General features: G+C 41.1%; 1 protein-coding gene across 3 annotated transcripts in view; it reads left to right on the forward strand.

Annotated features, from left to right (window-relative positions):
• The window catches only part of PCGF3 (polycomb group ring finger 3), a 188,147-nt gene extending 176,350 nt beyond the window's left edge, over positions 1 to 11,797 (forward strand). For all 3 annotated transcript variants that reach the window (XM_075851333.1, XM_075851341.1, XM_075851351.1), the window contains 2 exons: positions 1,924 to 2,004; positions 9,750 to 11,797. In XM_075851333.1, the coding sequence (XP_075707448.1) occupies positions 1,924 to 2,004; positions 9,750 to 9,797 (129 nt within the window). In that variant the 3' untranslated portion in view covers positions 9,798 to 11,797. The remainder of the gene's footprint in view (positions 1 to 1,923; positions 2,005 to 9,749) is intronic.
• Positions 11,798 to 19,006: the final 7,209 nt, after the last annotated feature.

Genomic DNA, 19,006 nt, shown 5'->3' on the forward strand with positions numbered 1-19,006 from the left:
CTTTTCTTATTTTTACACTTTTTCTTCCCTATGGGGGCTGCCATTTTTTGTTCCATTTCTGTATGTGTCGATTAACGACACATACAGACATGGAATACGGCAGCCACAGTCCCATAGGGACTGCGAACGGCTCCCGTCCCATCCACTTCTGTGTACGCCGTCTGTGTGGGAACTGCGCATGCGCCGCTCCCACACAGTCCAATTTGAAATTGGCGCCGTCCGGCGCCATTTTCCTGTGGACCGGAAGTCGCGGCCGGACTGTAAGATTACTACTTCCGGTCGCGGCTTCCGGACTTGTGCACATGGAGCAGCGGCAGCAGACAGAGCGGACGGGCCGGAGGGAGCCACGGCGGCAGGAGCAGGTAAGAGATTTCAATGTATGTTCGTGTTTGTGTACGTTTACTACTGTATGTTAACCTTCTACACTGTGTGTTAGCTCAAAAAATGGCGACACACAGTGTAGGAGGTTAGACCGTTCAAACCCCTCGTTTATCCCGGCACTAGCCCGGATAAAGGAGGGGGGGATGCTGAGAGCTCACTAGAGCGAGGGCTTTTTACCCAATTTTGCAATGCTGCAATTTTGGGAATAGCTCCATCTAGTGACCAGCAATGGGAAATATTATAAATTAGAATCTAATTTATAATATTTCCTGACTCGTGAAAAAAACAAAAACAATTTGAACAATGTTTAATCACCTACACACTAAATGTTCAATTAAAAAAAAACAAAACATGTTTTTCTGGCAACACATTCCCTTTAAGGAGAGGTGACCAAAAAACAGCAATTCTAACATCGTTTTCTTAGTTCACTGTGCGGGATAATTAATGCCATAGTTTTATAGTTTGGGTTGTTACGGATACAGTGATACCAATTATGTATAGTTTTTTTTATGTTTTCATTTTTTCCAATAATAAGGTACTATGTAAGGGGCAAAACCGTGAATTTGGTGTTTTTACTTGTTGTTTTTTTTATTGCTGATATAATAAACGGCAATACTTCTGTATTGCAGTGTTTTATGCCTTTCAGTGTAAAACTGACCGGGTAGGGCTATAATGCTCTGCCTCTGCCGATAAGCAGACAGAGGACGAGCCCAAACTCCCTAGGTGCCAAAGTTGCTATTGACCACGGCATCTATGGGGTTTTACCAGCCATTGCAGCAGGTTGTTAGCCGTGTGTGTGTGCGTGTGTGTGTGTGTGTGTGTGTGTGTGTGTGTGTGTGTGTGTGTGTGCGCATGCGTGTGTATATGTATATATGTGTGTGAGCACTCCGGTAGAGGAAAAAACTTGTGGGTTTATTCAGTCAACATAAATGCGACGTTTCAGTCCAACAATAGGACCTTTCCCAAGCATGTTTTTAACATCTTTTTTTCGGGATGATGTCTGGATATGAGATGTAAAGGAAGAAAATACCATTTATAATTTGGATTTACCACGGAGTTATGACCTTGTTTTCTTTTTTCATTGAAGGTGCAGCATGTCACCTGTATGTTACAGCTGACTCCCGCTGCTGACAGCGCAGGCTTAGCTCTTGAGCTTGAGCCATTATTGAGCATTATATGTCTTTGTAACACTTTTTAGATTTTACCTAGATGAGATTAAATGGCTCTGGGAATTGTACTTGGACAAAAAAATCCAGACTTTTAAAAAAAGGGATGTACACTCGACATCCTCCATTCGTATTTCCTATTAGTAGGACATATGGACGTCATAGAGATAAGTGGCTCTTACTGTGGAGCACTCGGTGCAGACATATTTTAGATCTTCGCCCATTGACTTCAATGAGCACCATAAAATACACATATTATACACCACCAGTACTGAGGATGTGTGTACTCATTATTTTTGGAATACAAATTAGAAATGTCTGAAATGTTTGCAGATGGCAAAATTTGCATATAAACGATTTTTATTTTGCTTTTCAGTTGGACATATTATGCAATGAAGAAATCCTGGGAAAAGATCACACGCTTAAGTTTGTTGTTGTCACAAGATGGAGGTTTAAGGTAATTTTTTTTTGTTTGCACATACATTTTTCTTATTTTTTTTTTTTACTTGCCAAAATGACAGTAGATGACTTTAGTTTTAGGCCTCATTCACACGGCAGGGTTTCCCGGCCGGGTGCCGGCCGTTCATTAATCGGCCGGCACCCGGCTGCATTAGGAATAATAGACCCCTAATGGGGCTATTCACACGACCGATTTTTTAGGACATGCTCTATTTTCGGCCGGGTGCCCGGCCGCCCGGCTCCCATAGAAGTCTATGGGGCCGGGTAATACACGGCCATCACCGGGATGTGTCCCGAGTGATGGCCGGGTTTTCCGGCGCTTGCGCTCTATCTCCTCCTCCTCACAGCGCAGAGTGCATGTGAGGAGGAGGAGTTGATGCGCTGGCTCCCTTCCCCTGCTTGTTTTAAAAGCGCCCTGGCCCAGCGACACCTTTGATGGCGCCGCTAGCAGCTGCTGCTGCTGCGGCTGCTACTACTGTAGCGACGCCACTATAGCAGAGCGGGGAGGTATCTCCCCGCTCTGCTATGTGCTAGCCGCACTTTAGCTCCTTGAAGGAGCGGAATCCCCGTGTTTTCGGGGATTCCGCTCCTGGACAGAGCGCTTGATGTCTCTGTCCATATCTGGGCAGTGACATCAGGGGAAACTCCTGAAGCGGAATCCCCGAACACATGGGGATTCCCCTTCAGGATTTGCCGCTGATGTCACTGTATGCAAACTTTATGCAAATCGGCCGGGCAAAATGGCCGATTTTACTGGCCGACGCTCTGGCTCGGGCGGGACCCGGTCGTGTGAATCCCGCCTAAGTAAAGAAAAAAAAATGGGTTGGCCTGAATTTTTTTATTTGAAGTTTAGAACCTAATTTTTTTTTTTTTATGTGTATAAGGAATGGAAAAATAGAAGCAATCTCTACCAACACAGGAAGGGAAAGGCTTCTGGGATAAGGCATTGAGTGAGGGTTTGGAGGACTCCAGGCTCAATCAGTTATACTTGCACACTGACAAATGGGAACATCGCCCCCTCCTCTCTATATAAACACACACACACACACACACACGCTGTATATTAACCCCTTAATGACCAGCCTATTTTGGACCTTAATGACCAAGCTATTTTTTACGTTTTTCAATCGTCGCATTCCAAGAGCTATAACCTTCTTATTTTTGCGTCGACATAGCTGTATAAGGTCTTGTTTTTTGCGGGACAAGTTGCACTTTTTAATAGCACCATTTTTAGGTACATATTATTTATTGAATAACTTTTATGAACTTTTTTTTTGGGGGGAATAGAAAAAAATCTGAAATTTCGCCACTCTTTTTTGCGTCCTAAATCTACGCCGTTTACCGTGTGGTATAAATAACACAATAACTTTATTCAGCGAGTTGTTACGATTGCAACGATACCAAATTTGTATCGTTTTTGTATGTTTTACTACTTTTACACGGTAAAAACGCTTTTTTTTCTAAATTATTTGTTTTTGTGTCTCCATATTTGAAGAGCCATAACGTTTTTATTTTTTCGCCGATGCAGTTGTATGAGGGCTTTTTTTTTGCGGGACGACTTGTAGTTTTTATTGGTACAATTTTGGAGTAGATGCGACTTTTTGATCACTTTTTATTACATTTGTTTTAAAGTCAGGAGTCACAGAAAACAGCAATTTTTCCATAGTTTTTTATTATTTTTTTTACGGCGTTCACCGTGCGGGTTAAATAATGTAATAGATTTATAGTCGGGGTCGTTACGGACGCGGCGATACCAAATATGTGTAACTTTTTAACTTTTTTGTTTTTTTAATAGTAAAGCATTTTGTAAGGGGAAAAGCTGGGTTTTTCATTTTTTTTCAATTTTTTTTTTTTTAATAACTTTATTAAACTTTTTTTTCACTTTTTTACTAGTCCCACTAGGGGACTATAATATGCGATTCTGCGATCGCATTTATAATACACTGCAATACTTTTGTATTGCAGTGTATTACTGCCTGTCCGTTTAACACGGACAGGCATCTGCTAGGTCATGCCTCCGGCATGATCTAGCAGGCATTCACTCCAGGCAGCCTGGGGGCCTTTGTTAGACCCCCGGCTGCCATTAGAGACACAGACACTCGGCGATCGTATCGCCGGGTGTCGGTGGGAGAGAGAGGGAGCTCCCTCCCCCTCTCCAAAACCACTCAGATGCGGTGCTCGCTATTGAGCACCGCATCTGAGGGGTTAAACGTGTGAGATCGATACTAATATCAATCTCACACGCCAGAGCAGGGATGCCCCCAGCCCTCAGCTGCCTCTAGCAGCTGAGAGCAGGGAGATTTGACAGCTCCCTGCTCTGTAAACTTATTCCGATGCCGCAACGTAAAAAGTCTATGGCATCGGAATAAGGCCCGTTAGTGACCGACGTAGAAACACGATGGGCCGGTCACTAACGGGTTAAAGGGGTTGTCCACCTTCTGACAACTGATAACCTGTCGACCGGATAGGTCATCAGTATGTCATCGGTGCGGGTCCGACACCTGGGCCCCGCACTGATAAGCCACTTCGGTGGCCTGCGTGCACCGGATGTTGTGGCACATAATGCGATGTACGGAACCGGGAAGCAGTTGGCTCCGTACATAGCATAGCGGCCGTGCTGCAGGTCTGCTCCTATTCACTTGAATAGGAGCAGAGCTGCAGCTCGGCCGCTATTCCGTGGCCGGAGCTAACTGCTTTCGGCTTATACGTCCGGTGCACGGAGGCACCGGACCAGCTGATTTGTGCGCAGCCCAGGTGTCGGACCCCCACAGATCATGTACTGATGACCTATCCGGTGGATAGGTCATCAGTTGTCAGAAGCTGGAAAACCCCTTTAAAGAGAGAATATATACAAGTTAAAACTTATAGAAGGGTTCTCATTCCCAATTGCATGATTTTATTAGTCTTTTAACCAGACAAGACATTCATGTGAGAAGTTTTTAGAAAACTATAGAAGCCAATTGGCACAGGTTCTTTTTCCATCCGCTTAGAGCCTTCTGGAAACTGAGACAAAATGTAATGCATGAAACCAGAATACAGAAATCAGAGCTAGCTAGAGATGGAAATTTCCCCAGCCCCATGAATGTTTTATATTTATTCTAAAGATTCCTAAAAAGCTTTGACGTGGCTCTGTTAGGTCTCTTATTATTAGTCATTAATGATTGAGGTGATTCATAACTTATGACTTTATTCTTGCACTCTAGTGCCAGTCAGTCAGTAAGAGCCTGTGTTGACCATGCTCAGTACACGTTATGGTTATTGTAGAGTATGGCTATTGTACTAAAGTAGCAGTTCAGTTTAAGGTTAGCACATCATATCAAAATAAAAACAGACATTATTCATTGGTAAAAATCCTACAACATTATTTAAAGAAAACCCAAAAATATAGATTGATCAATAAGGAAATATTGCAAATTTTGGCTTCCTGGGTTGAGCTTGAGTGTTTCATCCAGGCCTGTGGCTATGACCTCTTATTTATGGATTATTCTTTGAACAATGACTTGTCAATACGATCTGAGTTTAGGTAATAATGTCTGTATTTTAGTCTTCTATTTATCAGCCTCTATTTATCTGCTAGATGTCTCCTTTTACATGGGTTGATTATCTAGTACAATTTTATATAAACTAAAAGTTCACACTCGTTTGGGCAGTGTAAACGCGTGGAATGATTGCACGATCAGCAAGAAATTGCTAGTTTGACATTGATCTAGTATTTTATGATGACCTAACCATTATCGTTTGCCAGCGGTCCATCGCCTGGTGTAATAAAGGCATCTGCTAGTCGTTCGCAGACAATACAGAAGGAAATGTTGCCGAGCTTTTTGGACATCACATTCAAAAACCATGGGCCTTAATTTGGAGTTGGGCCCCCCTTTTTGACTATAACAGCCTGTACATTTCTGGGAAGGTTATCCCACAAGATGCATGTGGGAATTTGTGCCTATTTAGCCAAAAGAGAATTTGTGAAGTCAGGCACTGATGTTGGATGAGAACGTCTGGCCCGCAAATGGCATTCCTTTTCATCCCAAAGGTGTTTGATGAAGTTGAGGTCAGGGCTCTGTGCAGGTCACTTTCTAAAACTGTTGCCACAAAGTTGGAAGCAATTGTCTAAAATGTCTTTGCATGCTGTAGCATTTACATTACCCTTCACTTGAAATTAAAAGCCTAGCACAAACCCTTAAGTAACAGGCACTACGCATTCCGATAAGTAGTGTTTCCCTGGCATTGGCCAACCCACGTTTCGTCCATGATACTGCAAAAGAACACGCTTCCACTGCTCCAGAGTCAAATGTTAACATGCTTTACACCACTCCAGCCGAAACTTAGCATTGTACATGATGGCTTCTGTGCAGCTGCCACACCATGGAAACCCATTTCATGAAGCTCGACAAAGAACAGTGCTTGTGCTGATGTCACTTCTAGTGGCAGTTTGGGACTCTGTAGTGAGAGATACAACATAGGATAGGTAATTGCTATACACCACAAAAGTATCCGTTCAGTGCGCCCGCTATGAGAGTTTGCGCGGTGTACTGATTCATGGCCGAGCTGTTGTTACTCCTACATGCTCCCACTTTAAAATCATAGCACTTACAGTTGGGGCAGATCTATCCGATCAGACATTTCAGAAACTAACTTGTGGCAAAGGTGGCCTCCTATGACTGTTTAAAGTCACTGAGCGACTTCTAATACCAATGTTTATCTATGGAGATTGCATGGCTGTGTGCTTGATGTTGTGTACCTACTTGCAATGGGTGTGGCTGAAACACCTGAACTCAATAATTAGGAGGGGTGATAACATACTCTTGGCTTTTGACAGTGGAGTACTGCCTTCATTATTCTCCTGTCTTTAAAGGGAATGTGTCACCAAATGTAAAAAAAAATTAAGTGAGTTACTTATTTTTTTGCTGTATTTTTTTTTTTCTTCCACAAGGTGGATATTAATTGACATTTGGCATTTTTGTCTATGTTGGCCACTAGGGGGAGCACTTCCCAGAATTGCAGCAAGGTGAATCAGGCAAAGCAGCCTGACCTAGAGCTGTTGTAAATATGGGAGGGAGACTCAATTACTAAGCAGTGTTCAGCTCCATTTTTGGAGTGTTTTTGGCAGAAGCTGCAGGACACGCCAAAAGGCTAAGAAAGTCAAGAGGGAAGACCCTGTGGTCAATGACGTGTAGAACCAATGTAGATCAGTCTCTTTCCTCACATCTGTCTTCTGACTCTGATTCAGAACAGGAATCGCATTTGTCAGCTGCAATGCAGACGTTAATATGTGCTGTAAAAGACCACTTTCACGTAAAGGATGACCCCCATCTCCCCTTCTCAGGAGGAAGCACCAGAAGCCATGTTCCCAAAACCATACAGAATTTGAGAAGTTATTAACCAAGGAGTGTAAACATCTGGACATACACGATGCATACCTACATATTCTCATCGTAGGAACCCGCCAACTTTTCCTTTGCTTCGCAGTGGATTCTCTACATTTCCAATTTGTCAATCTTGCTTTTGGGCTCACCACGATTCCTCGGGTCTTCATTAAGATCCTGTCAACTCTAATATCGCTTCTCCGCGCCATGGGAGTCGCTGTTATCCCTTAGCTGGACAACCTCTTGGTGAAAGTACCCTCCAGAGAGGACAATCTTCAGTCTCCAGATCTCTCGTTACACTTTGAGAGGATTCATATGTATCATCAATGACACAAAATCCGGAGCATGGAGTGTTTAGAAATGATACTTAACACGGTAGCCCCCTTTTAAATAGAAGTGGCTCTTCTTTGCCAGGAGACTCCTACCCAGCACTTGCATGCACAAATGGATAGATAAAGAATGGTGTCGACCTTTTGAGGCAGTTCCATATGCACAATACCACTACAGGTCCCTCGAGAGGGCCATCTTTTCATGCTGGGACAAGTCTCAGGACTCCCTGGACAAGTTGATTCTCCTGTCCGTTCAGGTACGTCAAATCACTGAATGCCAGTCTATCTGGGTGGGGTGCAGTTTTCAATCCTCACACAGTTCAGGCAACTTGATAGCAGGAAGAATTGTCCTAGCAGATCAACCTGTTGGAATTGAGTGCAATCTTCCTAGCCCTTCCCCACTGGACTCTTTTTTTTTTTTTTTCAACCTGATCTTCTCGTGGATGTGCCATGGCGTCTTCTTCTTTTTCCCAACCTCCTTTTCCAAGGGCGGCTATTCCACCCCACTTTACCTCAGATGCTTTTAATGCTGTGGCTGTTGAAGCTGAGGTTCTGAGGGCCAGGGGTCTCTTTTAGCCTGTGATCCAGATCATTTTGAAGGGCTAGAAAACCTCAGCCAAGGTATACTGCCATACGTGAAAGGCTTTTTTCCTTGGGTGTGAGCGTAATCCTTTCCCTTATCGCCTCCATTAGGCGGGTTTCAGACCTTGCTACCTTGTTCTGCAAGTCACCTTTTTCGGTCCTCAATAGGGATAAGGTGTTGTTCTGGCTTGTTCCGTCTTTTTTACCGACAGTCTCTACATTGCATATTAATGAAGAGATTGTTCTCCCTTCTTTTAGCCCTTCCCCATCACATCTGAGGGGACGGGCTTTACATTGCTTTGTTTTGGTAAGAGCAATCCGTATCTATCTGGCTGCAAAGTAGTAGTTTCTGCGCTGAGATTCTTTTTTTATTATTATTATTATTCCTGAAGAGCCACGCAAGGGTTTGGCAGCATCCTAGGCTAGTATTGCTTTTTGGATCCGGTCTGTGATTTTGTAAAACTATCGGTCCAAGAGTAAAGTTCATCCCCTTCGGCTTACTGCCCATTCTACTAGGGCTTTTGGTGCCTCCTAGGTCGTCGGGCATCAAGTCCATTTGCTTAGGTCTGCAAGGCTGCTACCTGGCCTTCTGTGCAGTTTTTCCAGATTCAATCTTTGGCATCTGTTGATGCCAGTCGTGGTCGCTGCCAGCTGTGTGTTAGGCAGGTTGCATAACTACTTTTAGTTTTGTTTTTCCCACCCTCTGGGACCTCTTTAGGACATCCCATGGTGTCGTTTCCCGCAATGATTAACAAGAAAACAAGGTTTTTGTACCCCCTTTAAAATCTATCACTCATTAAATCCATTGGGGGACACAGATCCTGCCCTGCTTATTTTTGGTTGTTTATTCAAGCACAGGACCTGTCGTTCCGACTGTTTGTTTTTCTCCCGGGCCCGCGGACATAATTGTTTTTCTTTTTTCCTACTACTTTTGTACAAAACTGGATAAGCCAGTGTCTATGGGAAGGGTATAGCCTGCCTTGGCGGATCGAAGACTCTTTTCTACCAAGTGTCACCTCCTAGTGGCAGGAGCTTATACCCATAATGGTGTGTCCCCCGCCCCCAATGGATTCAAGGAGTAATCGACTGCACGGTTAGTACAAAAATCTTGTTTTCCATATGCATTTTAAAATAGTGAACAGAGTGGTAGTCACATTTTTGGGTAGGTAGCCTGCATTGTTGTATAGGCATCTTTTTCTCTATAGAAGCTTCAATAACTGGGTGGAGTATAAAAAAAATAATGTATATATATATATATGTATGTGTGTGTATATGTATATGTATATATATATATATATATACATATAGTGCAAGTGGTCTTTAATAGTTGTGTAATTTTAAACAAGATTAGCAATAAAATTATAATTTTTTCATGTTTTTTTTTTTTTTTGTTTTTTTTTTTTAAAGTTTACATTTTAGTCTTGTTCTAATTAGCAACCTAAATATATATTTATATGCCTTTATTGCAGAAAGCACCACTTCTTCTACATTACAGACCGAAAATGGACTTGCTGTAAAAGAACTTAATTGTCCTGTCTGGACAAGGTTTTTGCAGAGACTATCATGGGCACCACAGCCGTGCACCACATGACTCCCGACATGTGACCTGTACCAGCGGATTCAAGCCAGAAGATTGTAGCGCACTCACAGGAGAACCTCTTCACTTCAAAATGTTTCTCTTACGCAACACAATTAACATAATTCTGGACAGAAAAAATATTTCTACTTTTTGTACAAAAAAAAAAGATAATTTTTCACAATTCAAGACACTACCAGCATGGCGTTTACAAATATTGAACACTTTTCATAGATATTCATGTCTTTGCTGCAAACTACATCCAAGTTTATTTTTGAGATGTATTGATCGTCGTATATATTAATAAATATATATCTATATATGTAATAGATTGACACCAAATTACCTTAGGTTGCTTTTTAATTGTTAAACGATTTTATAAATCATTTACAATTAAAACCCATTATCAAGTTTACTTTGTAGATGCTTAAAAAAAAAAAAGTTACATTTAGGCCGATTGCCCAGTGCAGACCTTTGAGCCAATATATTTGTAAAACAAATTGGGGGTGGTGATTGTGCTGTTTCCAGATCTTCTTGTTTGGTGGAAAATATCACTTGCAAAGATTAGTGATTGGATTATGCATTTTGACTTGTGTTTCTAGTTGTGATTTGTTGCCACAGTGCACTTTTTGCCATTTGCTGCAATAATGTTATTCGAGATCCCTCTGCTTGCAACATATGGTTGTAGACCCGTTACTGCTAGTCCTGTTAGTACAGACCTGTTGGGTCTTAGACCTATAATTCGACTTACAGAAATGATCAATTCTGATTTGAGATCTTCATTGTTCTTGGTGCTAACCTCCTCTTTATCTAAAAATATTGACATGGTGCAGTGAATAATACAAGGAAACGCATCGACACGTGTGCCTGCTGGAGTTGCATGGTTCAAATTTGATTTAAAGGATTAAAATGAACCATGTCAATTGAAAGAATGTAATAAATTACGAAAACTGAATGCATATATTCATGAAACAATCTACATTTTTGCAACTATCTATTGGATCACTTGAATTTGATATGGTGCTACATTAAATCCTCTGTTGCTGAATTTCAATATTTAGCTGTATAGGCCAGCTCGCAATTGGCTGCACTGTCTGCCTATCGGAGATAACAAGTAAAAGTGATCTAGCATAACACTGTATAGCTATGCGTATTTGTTAACCTAACAACCTCAGCAGTGAAATAATTTTTATTTTTACAAAATGCCATGTCGCTAAGTCTACTCTCTCCCCATCCGCCATTGTCTGTTCCCTTTTTGAATAATTTGGGAGCAAAAAGAAACGGGCTAGTTGCACTGATCAGGTCAAAACTCTGCAGATGGGATACATGAAGGAGATCTATTGGATTAATGGAAGCCTCTGTGAGGTACGTTGTAATGTTGCTCCCGGAACTTCAAAGTAAATGTTACATTTAAGAATGGGCAAAGAAGCACTTTTATGTCCGATTTTTATTTGATGCATCTGCGCTGTTCTCACAAGCGGCACTTGGCTTTTGGGTCAGGAACGTTTTTTGAAGGTGGGGAATTGTTTATCAGTGAACAGAGTTTAAAAACTTCTTTCACTGCATTGTGTCTGCAAAAATAATATTTATATGTCTTTGCTGTATCCTGCAACAGTGAGACGAAAGATAGCCAGGTATACATACAGTTTTGTTTAATATAGTTCATATGGAAAATAGTAAATTCTGACAGAATATATGATAAATTTAACAAGGATTGGTGGGGTTTAAAAATAACTTTATAAAATTATTTATTCTATTTTAAGCTTTCTATATTATTTTACCATTGAAATGGTTTGTGACAAGCTTTATTTACTGGCATATAAAATTGTGAAAAGTTGAACAAGCTTCATTTTTTTTAATTTTATTATTTTTTTCAACATATAGTAAAGGTGAGTAAAAGCATCAGGAATGCAGTTGTGCAATAGATTTGCAAAATGCCTAGTTTAAAGAGGCTCTGTCACCAGATTTTGCAACCCCTATCTGCTATTGCAGCAGATAGGCGCTGCAATGTAGATTACAGTAACGTTTTTATTTTTAAAAAACGAGCATTTTTGGCCAAGTTATGACCATTTTTGTAATTATGCAAATGAGGCTTGCAAAAGTCCAAGTGGGTGTGTTTAAAAGTAAAAGTCCAAGTGGGCGTGTATTAGGTGCGTACATCGGGGCGTTTTTAATACTTTTACTAGCTGGGCGCTGTGAAGAGAAGTAACATCCTCTTCTCTTCAGAACGCCCAGCTTGTGACAGTGCAGATCTGTGACGTCACTCACAGGTCCTGCATCGTGACGGCCACATCGGCAGCAGAGGCTACAGCTGATTCTGCAGCAGCATCAGCGTTTGCAGGTAAGATCGACTTACCTGCAAACGCTGATGCTGCTGCAGAATCAACTGTAGCCTCTGCTGCCGATGTGGCCGTCACGATGCAGGACCTGTGAGTGACGTCACAGATCTGCACTGTCACAAGCTGGGCGTTCTGAAGAGAAGAGGATGTTACTTCTCATCAGAGCGCCCAGCTAGTGAAAGTATTAAAAACGCCCCGATGTACGCACATAATACACACCCACTTGGACTTTTACTTTTAAACACACCCACTTGGACTTTTGCAAGCCTCATTTGCATAACTACAAAAATGGTCATAACTTGGCCAAAAATGCTCGTTTTTTTAAAATAAAAACGTTACTGTAATCTACATTGCAGCGCCTATCTGCTGCAATAGCAGATAGGGGTTGCAAAATCTGGTGACAGAGCCTCTTTAAGTAAATGTTTGTCTTCAGCGCTATGAAAATAGGAATCATTCTTCGTGATCACTAAAGAAAATTTATTTAAATATGACTTGTCAGGCCTCATTCACACGACAGGGTTTCCCGGCCGGGTGCCGGCCGTTCATAAATCGGCCGGCACCCGGCTGCATTAGGAATAATAGACCCCTAATGGGGCTATTCACACGACCGATTTTTTGACGCCCGGGAAAACCGGCCGTCAAAAAATAGGACATGCTCTATTATCGGCCGGGTACCCGGCCGCCTGGCTCCCATAGAAGTCTATGGGGCCGGGTAATACACGGCCATCACCGGAATGTGTCCCGAGTGATGGCCGGGTTTTCCGTCGCTTGCGCTCTATCTCCTCCTCCTCACAGCGCAGAGTGCATGTGAGGAGGAGGAGTTTATGCCATTCGGACGAATGGCTGTACGCTGTACACTGTGTGGCAGGGCCGTGGTGTACAGCAGGTGGAGGGAGCGCTGCGCTGGCTCCCTTCCCCTGCTTGTTTTAAAAGCGCCCTGGCCCGGCGACACCATCCATGGCGCCGCTAGCAGCTGCTGCGGCTGCTACTACTGTAGCGACGCCACTAGAGCAGAGCAGGGAGGTATCTCTCTGCTATGTGCTAGCTCCATTTTAGCTCCCTGAAGGAGCGGAATCCCCGTATGTTCGGGGATTCCGCTCCTGGACAGAGCGCTTGATGTCTCTGTCCATATCTGGGCAGTGACATCAGGGGAAACTCCTGAAGCGGAATCCCCGAACACTGTCCAGATCTGCCCGGCCCGGAACGGATGCAAAACTTTATGCAAACCGGCCGGGCAAAATGGACGATTTTACCGACCGGGCAAAATGGCCGATTTTACCGGCCGACACTCGGGCTCGGGCGGGACCCTGTCGTATGAATCCCGCCTCAGTTTTCCCTGCCGTGTCTGTTTATTATATACTCGTTCCCACGAAATAGCAATTCTAGAACACCTTTTCGCAGAACTATGCGTTTTGTTCCTTTTATTCCTCCTGGAAATGTATGAATATATTTACAAATTAGTGTTACTATTTTCCTTGTCAATGTGGTGGACAGTGTTAGTACATACATGCACCTAGTTGTTAACTTATTCTTACATTTCCAGGAGGAATAACAGAGGAGCAAAACAATGCAAAGTTCTAAAAAATATCCTCCAGAATTGTTATCTTATAAAGAAGTATTCACTAGAACATACACATCAGAAGAGCAGACAGGACCTCTTTAAAAATTGTTTTCTTTGCATTTTGCATAAGCTACACAATCACAATTAAATAGTATTACAATATTTCAGAACAATCTTTTTGCTCTCTGACTATTTTATTTTATTTAGTCCTGTCCAACTTAATATGGTGCTATTAAAAATTATTATATCCCATATTTTAATTTCCAAAATCTTTGCTTTATATAGTGTTCTACATTTTTTTTTTGTAATTCGAAGGTTTATTCCCTTATATCAAACTTATGGAATTCATTCAAATGAACGCAAATAGCCTTTGTAATAAACCTCAAGTTTTATACTCCAGAAACAGTGATTTCCTCAAATTTACTTTTATTACCTATCTGTGCATGAATACTCTGACTGTTATGTAGATTTGTTTTTGTGTCTCCCTGAAGACAAAAAAAATTCAAAAAAGAAATCAGGTACACCTTTCAGGTTTCAACTAATGTACGTGGCCCTCAAATTTAATGGCACACTTGAGGTATTTATGTAATGGCTGTATACTTATTAGATTTATTTTTTTTTTTTTCATTGTACATGTATAGTATACGAGGGATATATATATTTCTACCCAAGTTGGGTAGGCTCATTATGAATTTTCAATTTCTGTCCACTATATATCTGTTAGTGTCCTTGAAATACACTGAAGACATCGTTCATTGGTTCCAGTATTGAAAATGTAAGGTGGAATAAGCTATTGCTTTCAATACCATTTTAAAAGCCTGAAGAATTTCATGTACTTAAATAAACTTTCAAAAATGTTCATTTGGTGCAAATGTTTTTTTTTTTTCCCCCTAAAAGTTTACATTTTTAAGTTTGTATTACTGTGCAAAAGTTGTATCAAATAGGTTTTTGTCCATAATGCCTTTGGGTAAGGCTATATTGCTTAATGTTTTGATTTTTACTACAGTGAAGCTTGTATTCTGTGTTTTGCCAATTAATATTATATGCTTGTAATAAAAGCTAATACAAAAACGAAAAAATGTAAACAAATTTGTTTGTTATCATACTTTAATTTAGATGGGTTTGTGAGGACAACTTTGAAAATATGTTAAGGACAGATACGTATTTGAATGTTTGACATTCTTTAGAAAAGAGAAGAAAAACATGCTGAAACTGCAAATTTGAGTAAGGTCCTGTTTACATCGCATTCTTGCCCTGTGTTTAGAGCGTGCGTTGGGAAAGCTCGTGATGTACATGCTAAATGTGTCCATAGGGCTCCATTAGCCAGTATACGTCAATATAACACTTTTTTTTTTCTTTTAAAGATAAAATAGCCTAGTAGACTACGCTATTCTATCCCACCGGATCCCGCAAAAAAAATGTATACCGCAGTGTATACACTGTGTATAGCACTTTTTAGCATGGAAGGCTATGGGTGATGTACGCTATACAGTGTATACATTTAACGTATGGGCAATGAATATGTTCAATGGATTTCGACATGTATGTAAAACGTAGGCAAAAAACGTGATGTCATAGCCTAACTGACAAAAATGAGTTTTGTGTGTATACATTCAGCCGAATGTAAACATATGTAGTGTGAATTTAGCTTAAACTAAACATATACAGTCGCATACCCCTGCCATAAACTATTAAAAAAAAAAGTGTACTGCTTGGTATACTTTTTTTGTTACATGGGAGCCTGTGGGTGTCGTATGCCAATGCATGGCATATGTCACAGGTATACGTTTAACGTATATGTCATGGGCTTTTCAATAGCCTTTCATGACATATACAGTACATTAAACGGATGCTATTTATAATCTTTGGACAACGGATATGTTAAACGGCTGCCTAATAGTGGAATCCGTCACCCGTAGACTGTAATGGTATCTGTTTAATGCATATGTCATAAATTCTCACTACCCCAGTTCATGACGTGTCTGTAATGTATAACGGATACCATTAACCCCTTATTGTATTTTCACATACATGCACGTCACATGTATAGTCCCCTTCCCGCATTTCGACGTGCAGGTACGTGATGGTGATCATACAGGCACAGCTGTGACTAACAGCTGGTCTCCCACTGCAACGGCCGTGCTTGGAGAAACCTCCGATCCCTGCCACTTAACCCCCTAAATGCTGTATTCCATTTAAGTGGTTTGAGAGAGGGAGGGGGTTCCCTCTGTAACCCATCGGCGTGCCGCATGCACGATCGCAGACCACCAATGGGTTGCCATGGCATCCAGGGGCCTAACAAAAGTCCTGAGGCCTGCCATAATAGTATGCCTAGTAGACAGTGCCAGAGGCATGTCCTAATAGACTGACATGCAGTAATGCTTTGGTATACGGAGTATACCAAATCATTATATCAGTGACCAGAAGAAGTCCCCTAATGGGACTAAATAAGAATAATTTAAATACAGTCAAATACATAAAAAATAAAAAAAGCACTGTAACATTAACTAAAACCTTTTTTTTTTCATAAAATGTGGTTTTGTTTAGTGAAAGCGTAACAAAAAATAGATATACATACATCATAAGGTATGGCCGCAATTGTAACGACCCGAAAAGTAAAGTTAACACGTTATTTAAACTGCATGGTGAACAAAGTACAAGAAAAAGTACAACGGCGGAAAATGCTTTTTTTTTTGCCATGCAATATGTGCTATGTATCCCAAAATGGTACCAATGAAAACTACATCTTGCCCCACAAAAAAAATGTATGGCTACATCAACCGAAAAATACAAAAGTTATAGGTTTTCGAATGCAACGATGCAAAAACAAATTTTGTTTAAAATTTTTTTTATTGTGCAAAAGGAGTAAAACATAAAAAAACTATACTTACGTGGTATTGCCTACCCATAGAATAAAGGTAGCATGTTACCTAAAGGTTAAGCTAAATAATAATACCAATACGATAAAGAACAATGGTAAAATTGCTTATTTTGGTCACCCTGCCTCCAAAAACAAAAACAGTACCATTAAAAACTACAGCTTGTCCTGCATAATAAGAAAGCCCTTTTACATCTCCGTAGACGGAAAAATAAAAAAGTTATGACTCTCGGAATTTGGTGACCCCAAAACATGATTCTTTATAGACAAATCTGTTCTTTATTGTGTGAAAGTAATAATACATAAACTATACATAGTTGGGATCACCGCATCCATAACAACTTTAACCATAAAACACGTTATTTATACCGTAAAAAATAAATAAAATTAAGTGCCGGAATTGCTGTTTTTTTCAACAGATATGCCATCTCCGTGCCCAAAATATTGCGTCCAGCTTGTGCCACTTGACACACACACCCCATAAATAGTGGTATAGGGGTATATGTAAGCTGTGTGGAGAACATCAGGGCATAATAAGGTGGTATAATAATGGGGTGAATAAAAAATTATTCAAGGATGTTGTGGTACGCTTTGAAGCAATCCTTTATGCACAGGTCAGGTTTTTGTACCATGGGACATGGCTATATTGTAAAATGGGGTATTGTACAAAATGTACGCACTCCTGTATTGTCTGATTTAAAGCTTCATCTACGATGTCCACCTATGGGGTCTAGCAAATGATGACGTTTTGGGACGACAAACTACTGGACGAATAAATTAGTCTGGGCCTTCATTTTGCATCGTTGCGTTCCGGGAGCAATAACTTTTAAAATGTTTCCGTTGACGAAGCTGTGTGAGGGCTTGCTTTTTGCAGCAGGACAAGCTATACTTTTATTGGTACCCTTTTGGGGTACATGCAGTTGTTGTTTTTTTTTACATTTCTATATATTTTTTTTTTCAATATTTATTGAATTCAATTGTGAAGAGATGCCCAGTATGTCTATAGATAATAGTACTAACAATTTGCCACAAGGCAACTAAATACCCTTTTCCCACTGCACTTAGAAAGTATATATTTTTAACCCATTATTAAAATGTAACTTTTATTAGATTTTCGGACACAGACCAGTTTAAATTCCTAAAGCTCAATAATAGAATGAGGAGGTCCTAATGTGAGCTATACAATAAGCAGTACATTAATTGTGGTAACCTATCTAAATGTGAATCAATGGATGCATCTGCAGATCGCATCCAATACTACATAGAGCAATATAGATGCATTGAGATTAAAAACACATAAAATTCCGCCCTGACATGTTTATGGGGCAATGGCGCCGTGAATGCCAACAAACACACTTAAATAGCCTTGGTGGTTGTCACTAGGTGGGCTCAGTGGTCAACAGCCAATCAGAAGTAAACATACCACGTCACACCCACGCATCATCAGATTGACAAACATGTCCAGCCAATAGAAATTCTTAGCCATTGACGCAAGGCTCATGAGCATGCGCAATAAAGGAAGACCCATGAAGTAAAAACTGTGCTGAGATGCATGAACTGCGCATGCCCAGGTACTTAACTATAATATCCTGTTCCCTCTTAACAATATAGCATGGTGACAATTTCTAAATAGATTCATGAACTTGCAATATACCTATGGAGATTTTTGAGACTAGAATGTCTGTAAAGATGGCTACCAATAGAACAGATCTAAGCTAATTATCAGACCATTAATTATAAATGGTCATGGCTGTACGGCAGAAAAAGGAAGAGCCCTTAACTAGGAAGAACAATATTAACCATTTTTAACGGGATACATTTTTAAAAAATCACTTTCAGTATCCAAGGTTAAATTTAATTCCTATAACAGATGACTTTAGCCCCTTCATGACAGCCATACGGCTATATCCGTTCCAACTGCTGATGCCCCTTGCAGTTGTCACGTTTATAAAAGTTGGCAGCCTGGAACGGGGTTTAATGTGTGCAGTGCTGCTTCAGTGTGAGCAGCGCTTCACTATCCTGTCTGCCAGCTCTCTCCACAAGTGTCGGCACCTCTCCCCCTTAGTTTCATCAAACAACCATGTGTGTTGATCACTGTTAGGAGGCTTAGAAGTACAGAGCTGCACGCACTGAAGCAGTCCTGCACTTTCCTGTCTGCCGACTCCTCAATGGAGCCTCCGGCCAGAGCATAGCAAGCGCTCTGGCAGGGGACTCCTGTCTTGGGAAAGCCCTCGACATCACCCCTGTAGATAGCGCCACTGAAGCGCCCTCTAGGAACGGAATCCCCGGCCAGATCGTTGCCGACACATTGGCCGGGGATTGTGCTCCTATAGGGAGACCCTGACGTCACTATCCATATATGGACAGTGACG

Source organism: Rhinoderma darwinii, chromosome 1, assembly GCF_050947455.1.
Source record: "Rhinoderma darwinii isolate aRhiDar2 chromosome 1, aRhiDar2.hap1, whole genome shotgun sequence".
Taxonomy (NCBI): Eukaryota; Metazoa; Chordata; class Amphibia; order Anura; family Rhinodermatidae; genus Rhinoderma; species Rhinoderma darwinii.